This window comes from Macaca fascicularis, chromosome 5, assembly GCF_037993035.2.
Source record: "Macaca fascicularis isolate 582-1 chromosome 5, T2T-MFA8v1.1".
Classification (NCBI taxonomy): Eukaryota; Metazoa; Chordata; class Mammalia; order Primates; family Cercopithecidae; genus Macaca; species Macaca fascicularis.
The window spans coordinates 180,870,301-180,894,372 of record NC_088379.1 but is presented as its reverse complement, the minus strand read 5'-3'; the positions used below and the strand labels follow the sequence as shown (position 1 = coordinate 180,894,372).

The following is a 24,072-nucleotide window of genomic DNA, read 5'->3' as shown; positions in this document are numbered from 1 at the left end:
GAAGGAGTATCCGTTCAACCCATGGATCAGTGAGTGCTAGAGTTTGAATGCCTCCCACAAATTCTTGTGTTATAAACTTAATCCCCAATACAACATTGTTAGGAGATAGGGTCTAATCTGAGGCAATTAGGTCATGTGGGCTTTACTCTTATGAATGGATTACTATAGACAGTGTAGGAGTGGGTTATTTATTGTGAGAGTGGCTTTGTTATAAAAGCGAGCTAGTTCTCCTCTTGCTTTCATGCTCTTGCCCTCTCTTGCTTTCAGCAGCACGAAGTTCCTCCCCAGATGCCTGTGTCATGCTCTTGGGCACCCCAGCCTCCTTAGATTAGCCTTAAACTAATCTAGTTTATAGTTTAGATTACTATAAACCTTTTGTGGTTTATAGATTACTCAGCTTGTGGTATTCTGTTACAGCAGAATATTCTGTGGTATTCAGTTATAGCAACACAAAATGGACTAAGACAGTGAAGCTAATAAAGCTCTGATCAGGTAATTGTTTTTCTGGTCGGCACCTTCACTGTCATCCTACTATGCCTGAAATTGAACTGTCTTTGTCTTTTGCACATACACAGACATGCTCACATGTGTGCACATATATAATATATTCCAAGGTATTTCCAGAAACCTGGCAGAGTGGACCTTAAGTTTCATTTATATTTGTCATTTCATTTTATTTATCATCAATGACACACAATATAAATAAAAGTACACTAGCAATTTACAATGAATGATAATAATTGAGCTATTAATAAATTTTCCACAAAATCAACCTATAAAGGACAATTTCCTAAATTCAGTGAAAGAATACACACACATATTTAAAACTCTGCGGGATGGGCATTAGCTTACCTCCAGTTACAAACATCCCCGGAGCACTGGGAACCCAGGCTAAGCACTGCACAGAAGCTGCTGCACTGGGAAGATTAAATGTGGTTATGCAAGAAAGCGATTCAGAATCTACGAGGCGAATTCCGGAATGCAAATTAACCACTAGAAGATAGTCGGTAGACAGTGGGTCCCACTCCAAGGCTGTAACGGGATCCTCTTCGTCTGTCCCTTCAAGGGATTCAGGTCTCAGAACATGTTTCTGATTTTTATTACCTATTAAAATATAGAGATAATTATTTCCAAAAAACTTGCAAAAAAGATCAATAATTTGGATGATGTTAACTTTTTCCTACAATATCTATCTCTGAGGGTACTGAAAATACAAACGTGGTATTTATATGCAGAAGGCATAACTGACATGTGAATGCAGAAAAAATTTGTTTGTCCTACTGATGAAAGTCAGACTCAATACTCTGCTTTGGCAATTTCTCGTGCCTTGAACGTGTCTCCCATTTGTTACCGAAAAGCGGTAAGAAAATATACAGATAAATAATATACTCAGATCTAGTCCACAATTACAAATTTCACTGGGTTACAGCAGCACAGAAATAGGGAAAATGCTTATTGAAATGAAGAATATCATACAGTGATTTAAAAGGAGAAATATCAGAGCTGGCTGACTGCCTGGGTCCAATCCTACTTCTGCTTCTTACTAGCTTTGCTGCCTCAGACCAGATACTTAATCTCCCTGTGCCTCAGTTTTTTTTTTTTTAAATAATGGAGAATATAACAATACTTATCTCACAGAGTTTTAAAAAATGACTAAATGAATTTGATTAAAATGTTTAGAATAGTGGTGCACATTTTAAACGGCATCTTAATATTTACTGTTATTCCTTTCTCATTCATCTTACCATCTGCCACAATTATAATTCACACCCGACTACTGGTACAAATAGGGAAGCCAGAAAGATACGGAGTTAAAACAAGTCTAATTAAATAAAGCAAAGGATCACCAAACAAACTTATTGTTCCTTGTAATTTATGTACACAACTGGAAATATGGAAAAAATAATAATTCTGCTGAGGTACCACATGGGAATCCACTGGGCGAGTCCTCTCATTCTCAAGAGAGGCAGTGAAGCAACAGTTAAAGAGACTACAGCCTTAACAGAAAGTACCAATTAGTCCTGAGTATCATAAAGGAAGCGTTTACTTTTTAAAAAGCACAATTGAAAGATAATACAATCTTGCTGCAATCCCATAATTACAGAATTGAGGCCAGAAAAACATGTCTCCTGTGTGTTTCTAAAAGGGAGACTATGATATCGTGAAATAAATGTTTGGTTTTCATCCCTGTTTCCTGGCATTACAACTCCTAAAATCCTTGGAATCTCTACAGTGTCTTTTTGTATGCTAATGAGTTGACTAGGTAGCTGGTGGCCACTAGGTGGCTTCACAATGGGGACTGGTCACCGGAAAGACCAAGGCTTGATTAGAGAGTTGGGACCTTCAACCTCATCTCCCAATGTCCAGGGAAGGAAGAGAGACTGAATGTTAGGCTGATCGCCAAGGGCCAACGTTTTAATCAATATGCCTATGTAATAGAGCTTCTATAAAAACCCAAAAGAAGCAGAATTTGGGAGCTTCCAGAAAGCTGAGCACGTGGAGGCTCCTGGAGGGCTGCATGCCTGGAGATAGCAAGGAAGCCCCATTTTCTTTCCCATATGCCTTGCCCTTTTCATCTTTTCATTTGTATCCTTGTAATATTCTTTATAATAAGGTAAGGAAGTGTTTCCCTGAGTTTTGTGAGCTACTCTAGCAAACTAATCAAATCCAAGGAGGGGGCCATGGGAACCTCAATTTATAGCCAGTCATTCAGAAGCACAGGCAAAATAAGCCGGGGCTTACAACTGGCATAAGAGGGGACAGTCATGGGGACTGATCCCTGAGTGTGTGTGTGATGTGACTCTATCTCCAGGTAGACAATGTCGGAATTGAATTGGAGGACACACAGCAAGTGTCTGCTGTAGAGGTGACCACTAGCTTAATGTGTGGAGAAAGCCTCTCACACATCTCGTGTCAGACGTGTGTTGTGAGAGTACAGCAGGAGAAACTGAGTCTGTTTCTTCCACTAAGTAACAGTTACATAGAGACAGTGTCATCAACAATATTCCTAAAATAAAACAAGGCAAATTTCATTAAGGCACATTCATGGAGTAATACTAAAATCAATTCAATTTAAACATGATTATAATAAAGATTTTTTAAAAGGTCCTCTGAGGAACGTGGCCTAAGAATACATTTGAGATAGCTAAAGCAGTTTTCCAATTTTTTTTTGCCCTGGAATCTTCTGTTCACATGAGAAAGTTTACAAGAAAATCCAGTAAGTAATACAGGATGGCATGGTGCTTTTCAGGCTGAAAGTGAGAAGAAGGCTTAAAGCTCAGCTGGATCATCTATGAAGCCCTCCTACCCTCAATACACACACAAGTATACAAACATACAAAGCATAGTTTAAAAATTACTGATTTAAAATGATGAACTACATTACTGTGGCCAGTTCTCCATGCATATTTATTGTTTCTTCTGAGAAGGACTAGACAACAGAGATATTGAGGTCATAGGTTCCTGCAAGAACCTGGAGGACAGAAATCTTATGTTGTAACACAGGGATAGAGCCATCTGTGGTGCTGGTAAGTCATTAAGAAGATAAGGTTAACAACTCATGAGCAGTAAGAAGCCTAGCTATACTGGTATTAATGCTAACAGTTTCCAACTCACAATCCAGAATGTAGTGTTAGAATTAAAAGGCAGTGGTTCCTTCATGATCCATTAGCTCATGTATATGCAAATGGAAAATACCTATCAGGATTGTACCTTTTGTAATGTTTTGTGCATATTAATTGCTAAATAAATCCTGCAGAATAAATGAGGTTAACAAGTCTGTACTGGGTTGTTACGGATTGAACTGTGCTCCCTCAAAAAAGGCGTTAAAGTCCTAATTCCCAGTACCTGCCAATGGGATCTTATTTGAAATGAGGGCCTTCGCAGATGATAAAGTTAAGATGAGGCCCTTAGGGTAGAGCCTAATCCAGCATGACTATGTCTTTATAAAAGGGAAAGTTTTGTCACAGAGACATGCACGCACACAGCAGGGATGCCACGTGCCACGTGAAGACTGCAGTTATACTGCCACACGCCAAGGAACAGGGAGCCAGGAGACAGGCCTGGAACAGATTCTTCCTTAGTGCCTTCAGGGGGAGCACGGCCCTCTTGACACCTTATTTTATACTTCTGGTCTCAAGAATTGTGAGATAATAAAATTTATGTTGTTCTAATCTATCCTGTTGGTTATCGTTTTCTTACATCAGCCCTAGTAAACTAATACATGGGTGGAACAGAAAAATAACACACGCTGACTTAGGTACAGATGGTTTCACTTGGTTTAACAACTGGAAGATGGGGTTATTGAAAAACAATGGTCTCTTCTGGAAGGCACATAGCTCAGATTGTTCAAATATTAAACATTCTATCTTCTAAATCTAAGAGAGAGAAAACAAAAGTAGACTTTTTTCTTTCCTGTTCTTTCTATGTCAAAATAAACATGCACTGTCTCAATGTTTTATATTTTAGATACACAATAAAAAGTCTCAATGTCCTATGGCTTGAAACGTTCAAAGATGCCTAATAATAATAAAGCAAGAAAAAGACAACCTTAGTTCAGTGACAAGAGGGTAAAAATGACAAATCATAAAATATAAAAAATATCTAGAGTGCAATTTAGAATAAAATAAAAACACACTGCTCACATCTTCTTCAGATCTAGCTTGAAAAGAAAGTGTCACAACCCTGATGAAATCTTTGGGTGCAGGCGAGGGAAGAAGTGGAGGAATATCACTAATGAGATTTGGTTACATAACCCAGAGAGGTAAGAGGAGGAACCACACAGCATACGGCCATGTTTATGATAGACTGCATTCCTGAGTCTAAGGAAGACTGCTGGAAATAAAGGTTACAGAGAAAGAAGTGGTATTCACCAGATCAAAACAAAGAAAGCTAGGAATTATATTGCCTAACTATGAGCCTTAACGACCGACTATAAAACAGAATCGGCTTCCAGTGCAAGGATGGAGCAGGTAAGTTGCAGTGCAGGTACCTGGTACAACAAATCCAGAAGCAGCGCCAGTCATTGATCCCTCCTCATCCTAATCTCCAACAAATCAGTGAAACTGTCCCCATGAAAACCTGGTACAACCAGAAGGAACAACAGAGGACAGGGACAAAGAGCTGAGATAGAAGCTGGGGAAGAAGTATATGAACATTTATTTTTATCTTTCTTTAAAAGGTAAAAATAGACCCTGTTTAAAATGTATTCAGAATATAATGGCCCCAATGTTTCAGTGTTTTACACAATCCTTTTTAACTTTAGAAACATTATTTACTGAAGAAAGATTTGTTTAAATTTCACAATTTCATTTGTTCAATTTCGATTTCTTTTTTACATTAATTTCACACAAATTAAATGTAATTTGTTTTGTGAAAGTAGTTATCGTGTTCCTGAGAAAGCACTTTCATTCATCCATCTAGCCAGCCAGAAGTCACATCCATCAACAGTGATATCAAATGGTTAAAAGCATTTTCCCAAATGTTAAAAATACTTATTTTTGAGGGGAAAGCAAACAATTCAGGTAATTTTTGATTTTTCAATCTTACTTTTGTAAATTAGTTATGTAAGAACATAAACTAATTTCTCAGACCCTTTCATTAAGCCAAATCAATTAACTAATAGGGGTTCAAAGGGTTATCATTTTTCTTTCATGCCAGTTTCAAGCCTCTGCCAAGGAGCCGTGGCATCAGAATGGTATTTTTACAAGCGAATGGGAAAATATTTAGTATTAGTAAGCCATCATATCCTCTAGTTGTATGTCCTTGTTCATTCAGGTTGCTTTTAGTAAATATACAGAAATAAAGAATTGATTAAAAATACAAATTGGGAAAAATGACTGATTTAGGTTAATTCCAAGTGAAATATTCACAGCTGTGTTGAACGTATTATAATATATATACATTTTACATCAAATGTATATTTAGACTCAGTACAATACTGGATAACATTTTAACAATAATATCAAAATTAAAATTTTGTCACTTTTGGCTTTATTCAAAATGGGGACTGGTCACTGGAAAGACCAAGCAAGTACAAAATGATATATAAGAAAAACATACTATTTACGATACCTTACTAATTACATTCTTACCTGGATGAAAAATTGATAGACTTCCATCAATATGACCAAACGCAACTTTCCCCTTTTTGTTTGTGTGCCATCTGAACACACAGATATCAGACAGGAAGCTACGCGCATCTCTGTGGGCAGTCACTCCACTATCTGGTCCTGAGATGGTCCAAATGAACAGGGGGCCTCTGTGGGAAACAAATGCCACCGCATCCTCTGCATTCCAGCACCAACTAAGAGAGGCGGGGATCCCTGGAATAAATTAAATACAGATACATAATAAAGAGATATGGCATAAGATTATACCATTAAATATTCCTTGCACTGTTTACATTTCTAAAACAAATGAAAATACCAGAGCATGTTTATTATTTTTAAGACACATTACTTTCTTACTTGGGAATTGGATTTATAAAGACATCCCAAAGACTGCAGGGAACATACGTAGGGAAAGTCCACGATGAAAGAAAATGTATCTAGTTAGGTTGAAATACTACTGACACGATCATTTGCTTCATACAGTCAAATACATTTATAGACTTCTTTATTTTAGTAGACTATATATTAAAGATTAGAGCAATAAATTCTTATTGTGTATTTGTATATAAGACCTCTAGGCATTCTAGGTGTACAAGGTAGTATGGGATAAGATTCCTGCTTTAGAGAATTTTAAATATGTGTTAGGGAGACAGGGATTAGTGAATAAAAAGATAAATGCTACTATAAGGATTTAAAAACAATGGACTTAATGTTATAATCTATGTCTTATCAGGAATTTAGATTCAAATCTAAGCCTTGTCTCAGATAAACAAGTCATTTTATTTCTCTAAATTTCTGTTTCCTCATCTATAAAATCGAGATAACAATAAAAATAGCTGACCATTTATTTCACATGAAAGTCAAGGAAATATAATCATTTACGTAAAGGTACCTTTTAATCGATAAGATGGAATATAAAAGTTAATTGTTAATATACCTGCTATTGTGATCAAATAAATCATATATAAAATAAGTATTATGAGAGAGAGATTGTGCATCTTCCAACACTGATATACCAGCTGGCTGCATCAAAATCATGAAGTGGAATATAACATATCAGTTCATGTGGAGTTTGAGCCAAGGAATTTATTTTTAACAAGCTTCGTCAAATGATTTTGATATGCAGAAAGGTTTAGAAACCACTGTGCTACTGTCCTAGAAAGAAATTAGATTTGAATCATACCTAGAAGGAGGGGTAGAGTTTAAATACATAGAATGAGCAGTATTTCCCAGAAAGAGAAAATGATATGAACAAAGACACAGAGTCGAAATTCGCTGACTGATAGTAAGTTCGGTTTGTGTCAGCAGTCTATGCTCTCCAAGAGGCAGAAACAAAGCCTAATGCTTACTTCAGGGCCTCATCCACAATGAGGACTCCATAAATATTTGCTGAATGAATGAATGTGTACATGAAAAAAGCCAATACAAATGTTGATGTGGTTTTAGGATACATTAACAGAAGTAGAATTTACCCAAAAAAGAGATGAGGTACTCTGTATGGATCAAACCACACAGCACAGTAGAAGAAGGTCAACAGAATACTGGCTCTCTGACTATATATTTAGAGAAAGACAGCAAGGAAAGTGAAGGGACCAGAAAAAGTGTCACAAAATAATAATAGAAAACACTTTTATAGTGACATGTACAAGCACTTTCAATGAGCGCTGCCATTTAATTCTCCTAACAATATTCTGAGATAGGTAAGTGGTATTATTATCCACTGTTATATAAAGTATGACTTTTTCAAGTTGGTGACAATTTTTACATTTGGAAAAACTAATATGTATTTTCCTTTAAATGGATTGTTAGATTATTAGAAACAAAAGGAAGAAGTAAAAATACAGAGGTGAGATCAAATTCAACAACTGTATCTGAAAGCTGAAAAAAAAAGTTCACTTAATGCAAATTTCTACTTTGCTTAAGCTGGATTCTAAAAAGAAAAATGAGCCTAAAACATTTCAAAAGTGTTAACTTAAGATGCAAATCACCAAAAATAGTCATAATTTTTTTTGCAAATAAAATATCAAAGCTTTTAATCTTCAGATTAGGAAGATATTTGGATGAGGGAGATATTGATAGCTGAAAATTTTCAAAGAAAGGAAAAAGATGAAAAATTTGCCAAAAGTTTTCCACAATTATCTAATCATTCTGGGACTGTTAATTAGAAAGTATTATTTAATTGTATATCCAGTAACAAAAGAACTATGGTGCATATAGCTGATGAATAAATAAAATCTTCCCCTGTGAATGGATGTGATGTATATAGTGTTTGATGATAAAACCATGGACACACTAGGAGGTAATAAAATTAATCATTACTTTTGCATAACATTTAGAATTTATGTTTATTATATGCAGTTATAACCTAACATTGACTTTGTGTTACACCTTTATGAGAACAATAATATCATGCAACATTTTAGTTTATGGCACATAAAAGATGGAAAGAATTTCAAGAAAAATTTGTTGTGTTATTTAAAATTAATCTCACACAAAGTTGGATTTAAAGTACTTGGAAATGCATTATCGATCAATATAAACAGTAATAGAGTAACCTATAGAATTTGTGATTGGCGGACAAACAGATATGACTAGAAAACATGGGGAGATATGAAAAGTCTTGATTGAGGCTATCAATCATTGTTTATATATCACAAAGTATTGTGCCAAAAGTAATTTGGTTTTTTTTGTCATGGAAAGCCTTAAGAAAAACTGTTAATTACATTAATGGAAGCTCACTGGATAGCTGACTTTTTACAATGTTTGTTCAGAGATTGGAGCAAACATTACTCACTGTCTAATACACTGGTTGTTCTAAGTAAAAATAAAAAAACAGGGTACGTAAACTTGGGAATGAGATCCGTATTTTTCTAGTTGAAAATTAACTTCATTTGACAAATACCTTTAACAGTTGAGTAATAAAATTTAAGTATTACACTGATATTTTAAGCATTCTTAATGACCTAAATTTGAAAAGACAAACCAATATACTAAATATATCGAATATGTCTAAAAGTTAAAGAAGTTTTACTATTATGGAAACAAATTCAAGGATAATTGCCTATAAATTCCCAGTATTTTTGCCTTAGAATATTATAAAGAAATTTGAACAAAACAAGGTTAGTGAGATTTTCATGTCTCAGTTTTATACCTCAAACTTATAACAATTATTTTTTAGAGAAGAAGCAGAATTGAAAAACATATCTAGCAGTAGCTTTCAAAACCATAATCAATTGAGCTAAATATGGTGCTCAGAAAGAGAGTTAATTATTGTGACACTGAACACAGAATAATTATTACTTAACTTTACCATTATGATGGGATAAGATTGAATACAAGTTCCCAATTCTAAGTACAAAGAGTATAATGCTATTATTCCAATTCATAAAGCCCAATTTGTGTGATGAGGACGTTCTACGTTGACCAAATTAAAAACAAAGGCATGAAACCAGCTCAACAATGCATCAAATATATGCATAATACTTTCTTTGTAATTTAAAGGTTGGACTAGAGTAACGAACAGCCAAGGCTTCTTACTTGTCTCAATAAGAACATCTTTCTGATTACTAATTTTATATTTATTTTGGAAATTCTTACATTATATTTAAACATTAATAAAATTATTTGGTATTGACTAGGTTTTTAGTTCATCGTATGTTGTAAGTATAATTATTTCATGAAATTTTGTTTCAGTTTTGTACCTATGGACACGAGTCATTATGTAAACTTTATTTCTTATACAGATTGCCATTAGGAAGTTTGAAAATACCAGTTTAAAAGCTGAACTAATAATATTGATAGTGCTTGTTGAAATAAAAATATTTTATTCCATAAAATAAATCCCAGTTATAATTATACCTTTTGTACTGTCGAGTTTAGCAATGACTTTTTGTTCTGCAACATTCCAAATGATCACTAAATTATCAGTACTGCCACTTGCAAACAGATCAGGATTATGTGGACACCAAGAAATTGCTGTGATTGTTTTTTTATGTTCAGACATAATTGCATGAAGTTTGAATTCATTATAACGGCGATCCAACTAAAACAAAATATATAAATAACATATTTTAGTGCTCCTTTTTAAGATAATACACTATTAATAGTCATGTTACACAAAACTAAAGCTACATACATGAAAATCAGTTCACCTAATAATAAAGACATGAACACATTTCAAGCCTTGGTCTATATTCAAGTATATTCAGGAATATTCAACCAGCTGAAAAAAAAAACATTAAAAACTGAGAGAATAAATCACATCCATTTTAAATATAAGTAAAAATAAATGTTTCACATTTAAATATGCATGATAATTCAGAGCTTTATTATATTTTCCATAACTATATGTACTTATGAGAAGAAAAACCCTTGGTTTTGGAATATTTTTTCTGCAATTTTTCACTTATACTTGAATCAAGAAAATTTGGGTTGAATACGCCAACTGCTCATTATTACACTATTAAGATGTCCAAAGCTTCCAGAGCAATGACGTCATTCGCTCTTTTAATTTTACTGTTTTTTGGACAGGACATTATATTGTGTTTTTATATATAAATAGAAAAAAATAAACAGCCTACTTTTTCCTATTCCTTTTGTAAATGAGACTGCATTAATTAGTGAATTAATCTCTACCATTTTTAGCATGTTTTGGAATATGTTGTTATGTCCTTTTGTTATAGTTTTCTCCCCTTTAGCATATAATGAGCCTTTCACAGTGCTATTCTAAGTTTTAAAAATCATTATGATATTAAGTATTTATTACATCAAACTTTTTAAAGCCATATGCTTGCAATAAAATCCTAACTGATAAGCAGCCTTCCAATCTCTACACGATCGAATCTCTGCTCTTTAGCCAAAGTAATTTGAAATCATGTTCCTCCCTGATCCCTCTGAACTTCTTGTTTCTCTTTTACGGCCAATCACCTCCACTTGATGGCCTTCTGCTTGCTGCTCCCTTGGCTTCTAAACACCCTATCCACGGATTTGCTTACGGTTATTCATTCTCCTTTTTTTTTTTTTTTTTTTTTTTTGAGACGGAGTCTCGTTCTGTCGCCCAGGCTGGAGTGCAGTGGCGTGATCTCAGCTCACTGCAAGCTCCACCTCCTGGGTTCACGCCATTCTGCTGCCTCAGTCTCCTGAGTAGCTGGGACTACAGGCGCCCGCCACCATGCCTGGCTAATGTTTTTTGTATTTTAGTAGAGACGTGGTTTCACCGTGTTAGCCAGGATGGTCTCGATCTCCTGACCTCGTGATCCGCCCATCTCAGCCTCCCAAAGTGCTGGGATTACAGGCGTGAGCCACCGTGCCCGGCCTCATTCTCCTATTGAGGTCTGAGTTTAAACGAACCTCTTCTGAGACATGTTTTCTGACCATGTTATCTTAATTCATAACTCTTCCGAGAACCTATCCCATGACTATCTTATTATACCTGTTTTTTCAGCCTCTGTAGAACACTTTTTTCTGAAAATTTTACCTATTTGTTTACTTATCTTATCACCTTTCCTTACACTTTATAAGAATATAAGTTCCATAAAAAGACTTTGCCTGTTTCTTCATAGTTGCAATCCTGGTACACAGTAAGGCTTGGTTAATTGAAGATATTCCGTTAATATTATTGAAAGAATAAACACTTATGATCTGTTTAACATCTAAGTAACTTAATGTCTGCCATCGCAGATAATGCTGCAGTGAACATTGTATGTAAAATTTTTGACTAATCACATAAGTATTTCCTAAGGCTTTCTATTCTATAACTTCTCTCTCTTTCTATAACTTCAGCTATTCTTGGACAACTTTGGATTAAAACATTATTAAAGATAACCCATTACCAATGGAGTTTTCATCTGATTAGCACTGCAGCAATAGCAATTTTAAGTTGACTTACTTAAATACATAATTGTGTTTTCTATACCTTTAGAAATAAATAGGATTTTAAGTTTCAAATTATTCAGAAATTTAAGTCACCTATGGTAGATACAGTGAGGATATCTAATGTATCCAAAAGAAAAGCCCTACTATATAAGTTAGAAATTAATAGAAGAATCTATTAATATAGTAAATGTGTGAAGAAGCTACGTGGCATATGAGTGACCTTCATTGACATTGCCACACAAATTATCTATATAGTAACTGTGAGCACACTAGAGAACAATGAACTATTTGCAAGAATTAATCTACTAATGCGTTCTTATGATATTTACAATTCAGTAATATTAAACTGTACTATTACATTGAGATTGACCATAAACTACTCTATTTTTAGGGTACATTAGCATATTAGTGCATTACAAAACAACAGTTAAGGAAAAATTCTAATACCATTTCCCATTATCATTTAATCATTCAGAAAAATATAGTGTGACCGATTGTCAGACTGACTATGCATTAGTGCTAGGTGTTATTTAATAAATATTTCCTCCGAAAATAATTGTATCATGTTATATTTACGTAGCATAATTTTCAAAGCACTTTAATTGAGATGATAATATTTAAAACAATACATATTAACATAAATTTCATATTAATGTCACCATTTAATAATATAATTTTCTATTGGCATACTTTGAAACTAGGTTTTATAGTGGACACTGTAATGAACTGTCTCCTAAGTTTATTTGCATCACCTTCTAAATTAGGATAATTTTTGTTTGTTTCAGTCCTTAATGACATGACAACTTTCATGTACATTGTTTATATTAATAATTTTATCTCGATATTTTTAAATATTCATCATAAAATGTCATCATAAATTTAAGATATAGAAACTTGAAAAAATTTAGTTTTGGTTTCACCCACTGAGTTTCTTTACCATCCTTACCTCAGAAGAATAGTTTGACTTGCTTGATAACTTTCTCTTCTTTGAGGAGGAAATAAAATACAAGACAGGGACTTAGGATTAGGAGAGAAATTGTGTAGGAGGGATTTGGGAGTGAGAAGCCTGGTATTATATGAAGAGTGTAAAGGAGGTAGATGGGAGAACAAAAGAGGCATTTAGAAGTCTTGCTGCTGTGTTGTGTATGAAGGGTGTGAAAATGAAGAAGTGTGAGTTTCATTGAAGTTACATTTTGTTTGCTAGATATTTCTACATTTTAAGAAATAGACCACTTAAAATCTTACTCTATATTGTGGAAAATTGATTGTTTTATACATTAATGCTATTATTTCTTAAATTTTCAATAAAGCAGAATACAATTAGTAATGAACTAATATGTAGTAATGAAAAGAATTTTTGCTCTAGAATAAAACAAGTTATTCTGAGTCTTAACCGAAGTAAGTTGGAGTTTCAAGATTCTTTCCTTAAACCCATTCTTTTAAGACAAGTAATGAATGTCTTCTAAGTGCCAGAAAGTGTGCAAAAATTTGAGAATTAAAAGATGGGAAAGACTCACTTCTAATAAATGAAAGCATGTAGAGAGGCTTTTTATGAGGTCCGTTACTACTAAGAAAGAGGGGAAAATAGAATATGGAAAAGAGTTCATACAGCAGCTGAGATTTGAAAGATGAGAAAGTGTTCCCTAGACAGGCAATGTAAGCAAACTGAAAAATTAGTGTAAGCGAAGGCAAGATATGAAAGACTGAGATGTCTTAGAAAAGTGTAATTGGTTTGGTAGACCTGGAACACAGAGTAAGAGACAGGCAGGAAGATCACAAAAGCATTTGAATGCCGTACTACGAAGTTTAGATGTTACTATTAGGGAATAAGTAGCAACTGAAAGCTTTAAAATTTAGATTTGCATTACAGATAACTGATTACACTGAACAAAAAATTAGTGGGAGCCAAAGTAAAAATAGCGACTATTAAGAGATTATTATAATAGTTCAGGTGAGAAAGATATCAGGAACATATTAGAATCACCCTTGGCTACCAAGGGCACAGGATGTGAGTGGAAGAGGGAGTCAAAGATAACTATCACATTTCTGGTTTAGATGAATGGTTAGCTGGTGACACTCAGATGCTGACTTTGAATTTAAGGAGAAAGACTGGACTTTGATTTAACATGCTTGTGGCACTTCTATATGAAGAAATTCAGGCGGTCTTTGGCTCTATAAATTATGAACTGATAAGGGGTATCTGAATGGAGCTAGGACATGAAAAAAATAGTTATATGAATTTTTCTCCCAATAATATCTCAAAATATATCTGTCCTAATTTTACTATAATGATCTCTAATGGACTACCCACATTTCTCAACTGATAAAAGAATTTTCTTATATCAAAGTTACTAATAATTTAATAATGTGTTTTCTAAAGGTTTAACTTTTAAAACCTATATGGTATAAATCGCAAAACTTTAAAAATAGAAATATAAATGAAATTATAGCATTATGTTTTTCATGTAACAAGGACTTAAAATATGTATTCATTAAATATTAATTTTACCTGACATAATTAAAAATGGAAAAGAATTACCATTATTTTACCTGATAAATATAGATAGCCAGAGTCGCACAATACGCAAACCTATCTCCGCCGGCGGCACACACATCCTTGTTCCACGGCTGACATCCAGCAGCCAGCAATCCCACTTGCCTTACCTGGGACATATTTGCCTTGAAAAACAAATTTGAAGACATGTCAGTGATTTTCATTATTGATAAACCTCCTCATTGTTTTATGTCTGTCTTCCCCAACCCTTACCTTTATGCCCTGAAAAACATTTTACTAGTACTGTTAATTTTGACTTTTATTTTCAGAGAACAGTAGTGAACTCCCTAAATGTCTGCAGACATCGAGGCAATTTATTTATTTATTTATTTATTTTTTTTTTTTTGAGACAGAATCTTGCTCTGTCACCCAGGCTGGAGTGCAGTGGCATGGTCTCGGCTCACTGCAAGCTCCACCTCCTGGGTTCACACCATTCTCCTGTCTCAGCCTCCTTGAGTAGCTGTGATTTCAGGTGCCCGCCACCACATCTGGCTAATTTTTCTATTTTTAGTAGAGACGGGGTTTCACTGTGTTAGCCAGGATGGTCTTGATCTCCTGACCTTGTGATCCGCCTGCCTCAGCCTCCCAAAGTGCTGGGATTACAGGCGTGAGCCACCGCGCCCAGCCTAAGGCAACTAATTTAAATGAGGAAAGCAGGAGATACCATAACGAAGGAACAACAGCTGATATTTGGCCAAGGGCTGAGAAACGCATAAGCAGTGATACAGAAATTGCACATGCTGTATTAATAGTATCACTGAAGAAGGCCATCATCCCATGTTGCAAGATTTATGGAACTTCCTAGAAAAACTGAAATATCCAGATTTTTTTTTTTTATTCTAGTGGTTGACATTTATTATGATCTTGCTATGTGCAAGACACTGTTCTAAGTATTAGGTTGGTGCAAAAGTAATTGTGGAAACAGTAATTTTGCAACAACCTAATTCTTTCTTTATTTTTTTTTTTTGCAGGGTCCTCCTTTTTTTTTTTTTTTTTTTTTTCCAACATTTCAAAGTGACTTTATTGGCTGTACATTCTTTTTTTTTTATTATTATACTTTAAGTTCTAGGGTACATGTGCATAACGTGCAGGTTTGTTACATATGTATACTTGTGCCATGTTGCTGTGCTGCACCCATCAACTCGTCAGCACCCATCAACTCGTCATTTACATCAGATATAACTCCCAGTGCAATCCCTCCCCCCTCCCCCCTCCCCATGATAGGCCCCGGTGTATGATGTTCCCCTTCCCGAGTCCAAGTGATCTCATTGTTCAGTTCCCACCTATGAGTGAGAACATGCGGTGTTTGGTTTTCTGTTCTTGTGATAGTTTGCTAAGAATGATGGTTTCCAGCTGCATCCATGTCCCTTCAAAGGACACAAACTCATCCTTTTTTATGGCTGCATAGTATTCCATGGTGTATATGTGCCACATTTTCTTAATCCAGTCTGTCACTGATGGACATCTGGGTTGATTCCAAGTCTTTGCTATTGTGAATAGTGCCGCAATAAACATACGTGTGCATGTGTCTTTATAGCAGCATGATTTATAATCCTTTGGGTATATACCCAGTAATGGGATGGCTGGGTCATATGGTATTTCTAATTCTAGATCCTTGAGGAATCGTCATACTGTTTTCCATAATGGTTGAACTAGTTTACAATCCCACCAATAGTGTAAAAGTGTTCCTATTTCTCCACATCCTCTCCAGCACCTGTTGTTTCCTGACTTTTTAATGATCGCCATTCTAACTGGTGTGAGATGGTATCTCATTGTGGTTTTGATTTGCATTTCTCTGATGGCCAGTGATGATGAGCATTTTTTCATGTGTCTGTTGGCTGTATGAATGTCTTCTTTTGAGAACTGTCTGTTCATATCCTTTGCCCACTTTTTGATGGGGTTGTTTGTTTTTTTCTTGTAAATTTGTTTGATTCTTTGTAGGTTCTGGATATTAGCCCTTTGTCAGACGAGTAGATTGCAAAAATTTTCTCCCATTCTGTAGGTTGCCTGTTCACTCTGATTTTTTTATGTGAAATGTATCCATTTTTGAATACTGGCAATTCATTCAAGGCATCCCATTTGAATTTAAAACACTATGGGCCAATAAAGGAAGGGTTGTGACCTGTGTCATAGAACTTCAGTTTTTACATCGACTCTTCATCCTCACAAAATCTATTTGAGGTGCATAAGACAGGTATACAAGCTGGGTTAACAATACTGTTCACTGTTAGGACGGGGCAGAAAGAAGCTGAAAAGTATCTGAATAAAAACGGTTTATGTGGCAGGACAGAGAATGTTGGAATAGACAACCCCAAAGATGCAGACAAAGTAGTGCAGCAGAAGCAGGCCTGGGCAGGAAATAAGGAATTATACCAAGCTTTACGCCAGGCGTAGAGTGAGAGTGGGAGTCAAGCATTAAACCTTACGTCTCCATTTCTTGTATCTAAAATACAGCTTCTGAACTATATTTCCTGTCAGATTCCTCTCACATAAAAAAATGCTATGAATCTATCTGTAAACTCTAAATACCTCCAAGATACCACAGAACAGACAATAAGTGGTAAGGCTGTAAGTCTATGATCATAATGAAAACTCATAAGAAAATCATACTAAGGCAAAAAACACCTCTGTGCAGAGTATTAAACTATGTGCTTATCTAATAAATGACATTCAAAAACGAAATTAGTGACAAAAAATACTTTCTAAAGGTAGAATCCAAGCCATTATTAGCTATCTTTTCAATATGGTCTAAAATACTGGTCTAAAAATAAAGATAGGAGCTCCTAATATGAGAGACAATCTTCCATTTACACTACCACAAAGTTATACCAGGCAAATTCAATTTTTAACTATTGTCAATTTCGTATCTGATTTTTAAATGAGGAAAAAATGTAAGTAGTGATTATAATCTTAAATATTTTGGTTTGGAAAGTTAAGTAGAAACTGAGAGCTATAATAAATTTGGTTTTACGTGACTAATATATTGCATAGTGAATATTTAATTTACGCTGCTCAAAAGCTTCGCATATGCTAATGTCAAAACCACAACATGTAAAATATCACACATACAAAACTTACACGCATAAATATATACACATCTGATCTACATCTCAAGTCTTATAGATGCTTGCTCAGTGTATACCCTGAACCTTCCAACTCTTAATCCAATTCATTTAATGCTCAGCAATTAGTAAATTTTAAATGGTTAAGTTTTCTCCCATAGATCACTAACTCATATTTATTTACAAAACTATGTTCTTCATTTTATCTTTTCTACTTCATATTTTCACTTCTGAAAAGGATCTACTTTCTTCTCATCTCCTCTTCCATTCTTCTCCAATTCTTTCTGTCTTCATCTCATTAAATCCCCTTATCCGAGCAGAATTAGTGATAGATTTAGAAAAACAAAGTAAATAAATTACTTGAAGTATAAGCTGGCATGATAAAGTAACAGCGCTACCAATCTTGAGTGCTTTTATGTATTCAGAAACTTTCCTCCTCCTCTAATGACACCTGTATTTCCTCAAACATTAGCATCCAGGGTAAATTAAAAATATATACATTTCTTTTTTTTTTACCCTTAGTAATATTACAGTATCTTTCACTGAAAATGTACATTATTTCAGCCACATTGTGAGTTACATTGACTTATGGAGATTATGTGGAGATCTTTAAAATTACTATTTATAACATTTGCATCTAAGTAAAAATGTCTTTTGATTTCTCTTTAACCAAATATTGAGTTTATATTTGGAAAAGAAACATAACTAAAGAAAAAACTTTAAACACACAATTAAAATGAAGTCATTTGGCCAAGCACAGTGGCTCATGCCTGTAATCCCCCAGCACTTTGGGAGGCCAAGATGGGTGGATCGCTTGAACCCAGGAGTTCAAGACGAGTCTGGGCAACATAAGGAGATCCTATCTCTACAAAAATACAAAAATTAGCCAGGGGTGGTGGTGCGCACTTGTAGCCCTAGCTACTTGGGAAGCTGAGGTGGGAGGATTGCTTTAGCCTGAGAGGTGCAGGTTGCAGTAAACTGTGATCGCACCACTGCACTCTAGCCTGGGAGACAGAGCAAGTCTCAAATAGACAAATACATAAATAAAAGTCATTTTAAAATTTTCACTTTTTGGTAACTTTTTTTTTCACATTTTTCATAATTAACAAACAATTCCTAGAAAAACAGCAAAATTGAGCAAAAAGTAGAGAGTTCCCATATGCCCCTCATAGCCTCCCCCCACCACATAACACGAGTTTCCCCACTATCAACACTCAGCATCAGATGGCACATGTTAAAACTGATGAGCCTCTATTGACACATCATTATCACCCAAAGCCCACAGTTTACATTAGGGCTTATTCTTGATGTTCTCCATCATACAGGTTTTCACAAATGTGTAATGATATGTATTCACCATTACAGTATGGGCAAGGATAGCTTCACTGCTCTAAAAAGTCTTTTGTGCTGGCTGGGCGCGGTGGCTTATGCCTGTAATCCCAGCACTTTGGGAGGCCGAGGTGGGTGGATCACGAGGTCAGGAGTTCAAGACCAGCCTGGCCAAGATGGTGAAACCCCATCTCTACTAAAAATACAAAAAATTAGCCGGGCGTGGTGGTGGGTGCCTGTAATCCCAGCTACTTGGGAGGCTGAGGCAGAGAATTTCTTGAATCCAGGAGGCAGAGGTTGCAGTGAGCCGAGACTGTGCCACTGCACTCCAGGCTGGGCGACAAAAAAAAAAAAAAAAAAAAAGTCCTTTGTGCTCTGCCTATTCATCCACCCTACCCCCCTTCAATTCCTGGCAACAACTAATCTTTCAATGTTTCCATAGTTTTGGCTTCCCACAAAGTCATACAGTTGGAACCATAGAGTATGTAGCCTTTACAGACTGCCTTCTTTCAGTTAGTAATTCGCATTTAGTTTGCCTTCATGTCTTTTCATGGCTTGAGAGCTCATTTCTTTTTTTTTCTCCATTTTTTATTTTGGTAAAATACGCATAACATAAAATCTAACTTCTTAACCACTTTTAAATGTACAATTCATAATGTGCAACCAGGAGTGTGAGGTTGCAGTGAACTATGACCGTGCCACTGCACTCCAGCCTGGGTGATAGAGACCCTGTCTGCGGGGGTGGGGGAGAGGGAGGCAAGCAGGGAGGGCAGGAGGAAGAAGGGAGGGAGGGAGGAAGGAAGGAAAAAAGGAAGGAAGGGAAAAACACTATTAATAGTACCCAAAGAATGGGAGAAAATATTTGTAAACCACATATCTGATAAGGGATTAATATCCCAAATATAGGGAGAATTCCCAAAACTCAACAATGACAAAGAAACATGATTTATCCGATTCAAAAATGGGCAAAGGACTTGAATACATAATGTCCTCAAATTTCATCCCTGTTGTAGTGTATGTCAGAATTTCCTTCTGATTTAAAGGTGAATAATATTCCATTGTGCACATATGCCATATTTGCTTATCCATGTGTCTATGAATTGTCACCTGGATTGCTTCCATGTTTTAGCTATTACAAAAAAAAATGCTGCAATGAAAATGGATGTACAAATATCTCTTTCATACCCTGCTTTCAATTTTGGGGGGTTTACATGCAGAAGTGGGATATTACATCAAATAATCATTTTATTTTTACTTTTTTGCAAAACTACCATACTGTTTTCCACAGCAGCAATTCCATTTTACATTACAACAAACAGCGCACAAGTGTTTGGATAACTCCACATCCTGACCAATAGGTACTATTTTCTGTTATTTGATAGTAGCCATTCTAATTGGTGTGAAATGGTGTTTTATTGTTCTTTTGATTTGCATTTCCCTGAAGATTAATAATGTTGAGCATCTTTTCATGTGCTTATCAGTCATTTCTGTAACATCTTTGGTGAAACATCTATTTAGGTATCTTGTCCATTTTTCAACCAGGTAAATCACGTTTCTTTGTAATTGTTAAGTTTTAGGAGTTCTTCCTGTATTTGCGATATTAATTCTATATCAGATATGTGATTTACAAATATTTTCTTCATTGTGTGGGTTGCTGTCCATTTACTGTTGACAGGGTTTTTCTTTTCTTCTTCTTCTTTTTATTTTTCTACAGACAGGTTTCTTTCTGGAGTGTAGTGGCATGATCATAGTTCACTGCAACCCCAAACTCCTAGGCTCAAGTGATCCTGCTGCCTCAGACTCCCAAGTAGCTAGGCCTACAGGCATGCACCGTTATGCCTGGCTATTTTCTGCTGTTGTTGAAACAGTCTCACCATGCTGCACAGGTTGGTCTCGAACTCCTGGCCTCAAGTGATCATCCTGCCTCGGCCTCCCGAAGTGCTGGGATCACAGATGTGAGTCACCATGCCTGGCCAGTGTTTTTCTTTTGATGCACAGAATTTTTAATTTTCATGAAATCCAATTTGCATGTTTTGTGCTTTTGATGCCTGTGCCTTTGGTATCATATTCTAGACATTGCTGTCAAATCCAATGTTGTGAAGCTTTTGTCCTCTGTTTTCTTCTAAAAGCTTTATAGATATTGGTCTTAAATTTAGTGTCTTTGATCCATTTTAATTTTTTATATGGTGTTAGGTAAGAGTCCATTTTCATTTTTGGCATCTGGATATTTCGTTTTCCCAGCACCATATGTTAAGACTGGCCTTTCTGCATTGAATGATATTGCCACTCTTGTCAAATGATATTTGGTCATATATGTAAGGGGATAGTTCTGAAGTCTCTATTCTATTCCATTGGCCTATGTACCTGCCTTTCTGCTGGTATGACACTGTTTTGATTACTGCAGTATTGCAACAAGTTTTGAAATCAGAAAATGTGAGTCCTTCAGGTTTGTTATTCAGGGTCTCTCGAGTTTCTATATCAATTTTAGGACGGCTTTTTAAAATTCTTGCATTTGCCCGTTTCATCTAGGTTATCAAATTAGTTGGTGTGCAATTGTTCCTACTACTGTCTTATAATGTTTTTAATTTCTTTATAATCTGTAGAGATGTTCCAATTTTTGTGATTTTAATAATTTGAGTCTTCTCTCTTCTTCTTAGTCTATCCAGCTACAGGTTTGACAATTTTGTTGATCTTTTTCTCTATTTTTTTTTCTATTCTCTATTTCATTTATCTCTGCTTGGATATTATATCTTTCATTCTAGTTTTGAGTTTAGTTTATTATTTTGTTAGTTCCTTAAGTTGTAAAAATAGGTTGCTAATTTGAGATCTTATAAATGCTTTAATGAAATTATTTATGGCTACAAATTTTCCCTCTGGCATTGATTCTACTGCATCCCATAAGTTTTGGTATGTTGTGTTTTTGTGTCACTCATCTCTAAGAGTTCTCTACTTTTCCTTGTGATTTCTTCTTTCATCCATTGGTTGTTTGAGAGTGTGTTAATGTCCATAAATTCGTGAATTTTTCAGTTCTCTTTCTGTTATTAATTTCTAACTTTATCTTGCAGTGTTCAGAGAAGACACAATGTATGATAACTACTTTTTAAAATCTATTGAGGCTTAATATTTGGACAAACATATTGCCCATCCTGGAAAATGTCGCATGTGCACTTGAGAAGAATGTGTATGCAGTTATGGAGTAGGGTGTTCTGTATATGTCTGTTAGATCCAGTTGGATTAATATATTGTTTGAGTCCTCAGTTTCCTTGCTTATTTCCTTGTCTGATGTATTCATTATTGAGAACGGGGTACTGAATTATACAACTATTATTGTAGAACTATCTATCCCTTCAATTCAGTTAGTTTTTGCTTCATATATTTTGATGGTGTTTTTTGGGTGTATAAATGATTGTAATTGTTCTATTTTGCTGCATTGAAACTTTATTGATATATAGTGTCCTTCTTTGACTTTTCTGAACTTTTTTGATTAAAAATCAATTTCATCTAATATTAATATAGGCATGCCTGCTTTCTTTTTGCTACTCTATGCATGGAAAAAAATTTTTCCATCCTTTTACTTCCAATTTATTTGTGTCTTTGGATCTCAAATGAATCAACTGTAGACAGCATATAGATGGACTTTGTATTTTTTATTGTTATGCTTTAAGTTCTAGGGTACATGTGCACAACGTGCAGGTTTGTTGCATATGTATACATGCGCCATGTTGGTGTACTGCACCCATTAACTCGTCATTTACATGAAGTATATCTCCTAATGCTATCCCTCCCCCTCCCCCCACCCCACGACAGGCCCCGGTGTGTGATGTTCCCCTTCCTATGTCCAAGTGTTCTCATTGTTCAATTCCCACCTATAAGTAAGAACATGCGGTGTTTGGTTTTTTGTCTTTGCGATAGTTTGCTAAGAAAGATGGTTTCCAGCTTCATCCATGTCCCTACAAAGGACATGAACTCAATCTTTTTTATGGCTGCATAGTATTCCATGGTGTATATGTGTAACATTTTCTTAATCCAATCTATCATTGATAGACATTTGGGTTGGTTCCAAGTCTTTGCTATTGTGAATAGTACTGCAATAAACATACGTGTGCATGTGTCTTTATAGCAGCATGATTTATAATCCTTTGGGCATATACCCAGTAATGGGATGGCTGGGTCAAATGGTATTTCTAGTTCTAGATCCTTGAGGAATCGCCACACTATCTTCCACAATGGTTGAACTAGTTTACAGTCCCACCAACAGTGTAAAAGTGTTCCTATTTCTCCACATCCTCTCCAGCACCTGTTGTTTCCTGACTTTTTAATGAACGTCATTCTAACTGGTGTGAGATGGTATCTCATTGTGGTTTTGATTTGAATTTCTCTGATGGCTAGTGATGATGAGTATTTTTTTCATGTGTCTGTTGACTGCATAAATGTCTTCTTTTTAGAAGTGTCTGTTCATATCCTTTGCCCACTTTTTGATGGGGTTGTCTGGTTTTTTTCTTGTAAATTTGTTTGAGTTCTTGGTAGATGCTGGATATTAGCCCTTTGTCAGATGAGTAGATTGTAAAAATTTTCTCCCATTCTATAGGTTGCCTGTTCACTCTGATGGTAGTTTCTTTTGCTGTGCAGAAGCTCTTTAGTTTAATTAGATCCCATTTGTCAATTTTGGCTTTTGTTACCATTGCTTTTGGTGTTTTTGACATGAAGTCCTTGCCTTTGCCTATGTCCTGAATGGTATTGCCTAGATTTTCTTCTAGGGTTTTTATGGTTTTAGGTCTAACATTTAAGTCTTTAATAGATGGATCTTTTTAAAAATCGATTCTGCCAATCTCTGTCTTTTGTTTGAAAAGCTTAATATCCATTTACATTTACAGTAATTTCTGATAAAGGACTTACTTCTGTCATTTTGCTATTCATTTCCAATATGCTTCATAGCTTTTTTGTCCTCATTTCCTGCAACACTTTTGCCTTTTGTGTTTAAAAGTTAATTTTTGCAGTGAAACTTTGAATTCCTTTCTCATTTTCTTCTGTGTATATCCTATAGTTATTTTCTTTGTGGCTACCATGGATATTAAACTTAACATGCTAAAGTTACAAGACTCTAATTTAAATTTATTCCAAATTAGCTTCAATTACATGCAAA

General features: G+C 35.2%; 1 protein-coding gene across 9 annotated transcripts in view; it reads right to left on the bottom strand.

Moving 5' to 3' along the window:
* The window catches only part of WDR17 (WD repeat domain 17), a 119,556-nt gene that overhangs the window by 56,094 nt on the left and 39,390 nt on the right, over positions 1-24,072 (bottom strand). For 8 of the 9 annotated variants that reach the window (XM_005556334.4, XM_005556337.4, XM_015451043.3 and 5 more), the window contains 4 exons: positions 14,535-14,663; positions 9,969-10,152; positions 6,093-6,323; positions 853-1,104 (listed from right to left, as the gene is read on the bottom strand). In XM_005556334.4, the coding sequence (XP_005556391.2) occupies positions 853-1,104; positions 6,093-6,323; positions 9,969-10,152; positions 14,535-14,663 (796 nt within the window). Of the gene's footprint in view, positions 1-852; positions 1,105-6,092; positions 6,324-9,968; positions 10,153-14,534; positions 14,664-24,072 lie in introns of those variants that run through there. The other variant, XM_074040783.1, reaches the window with a different exon arrangement.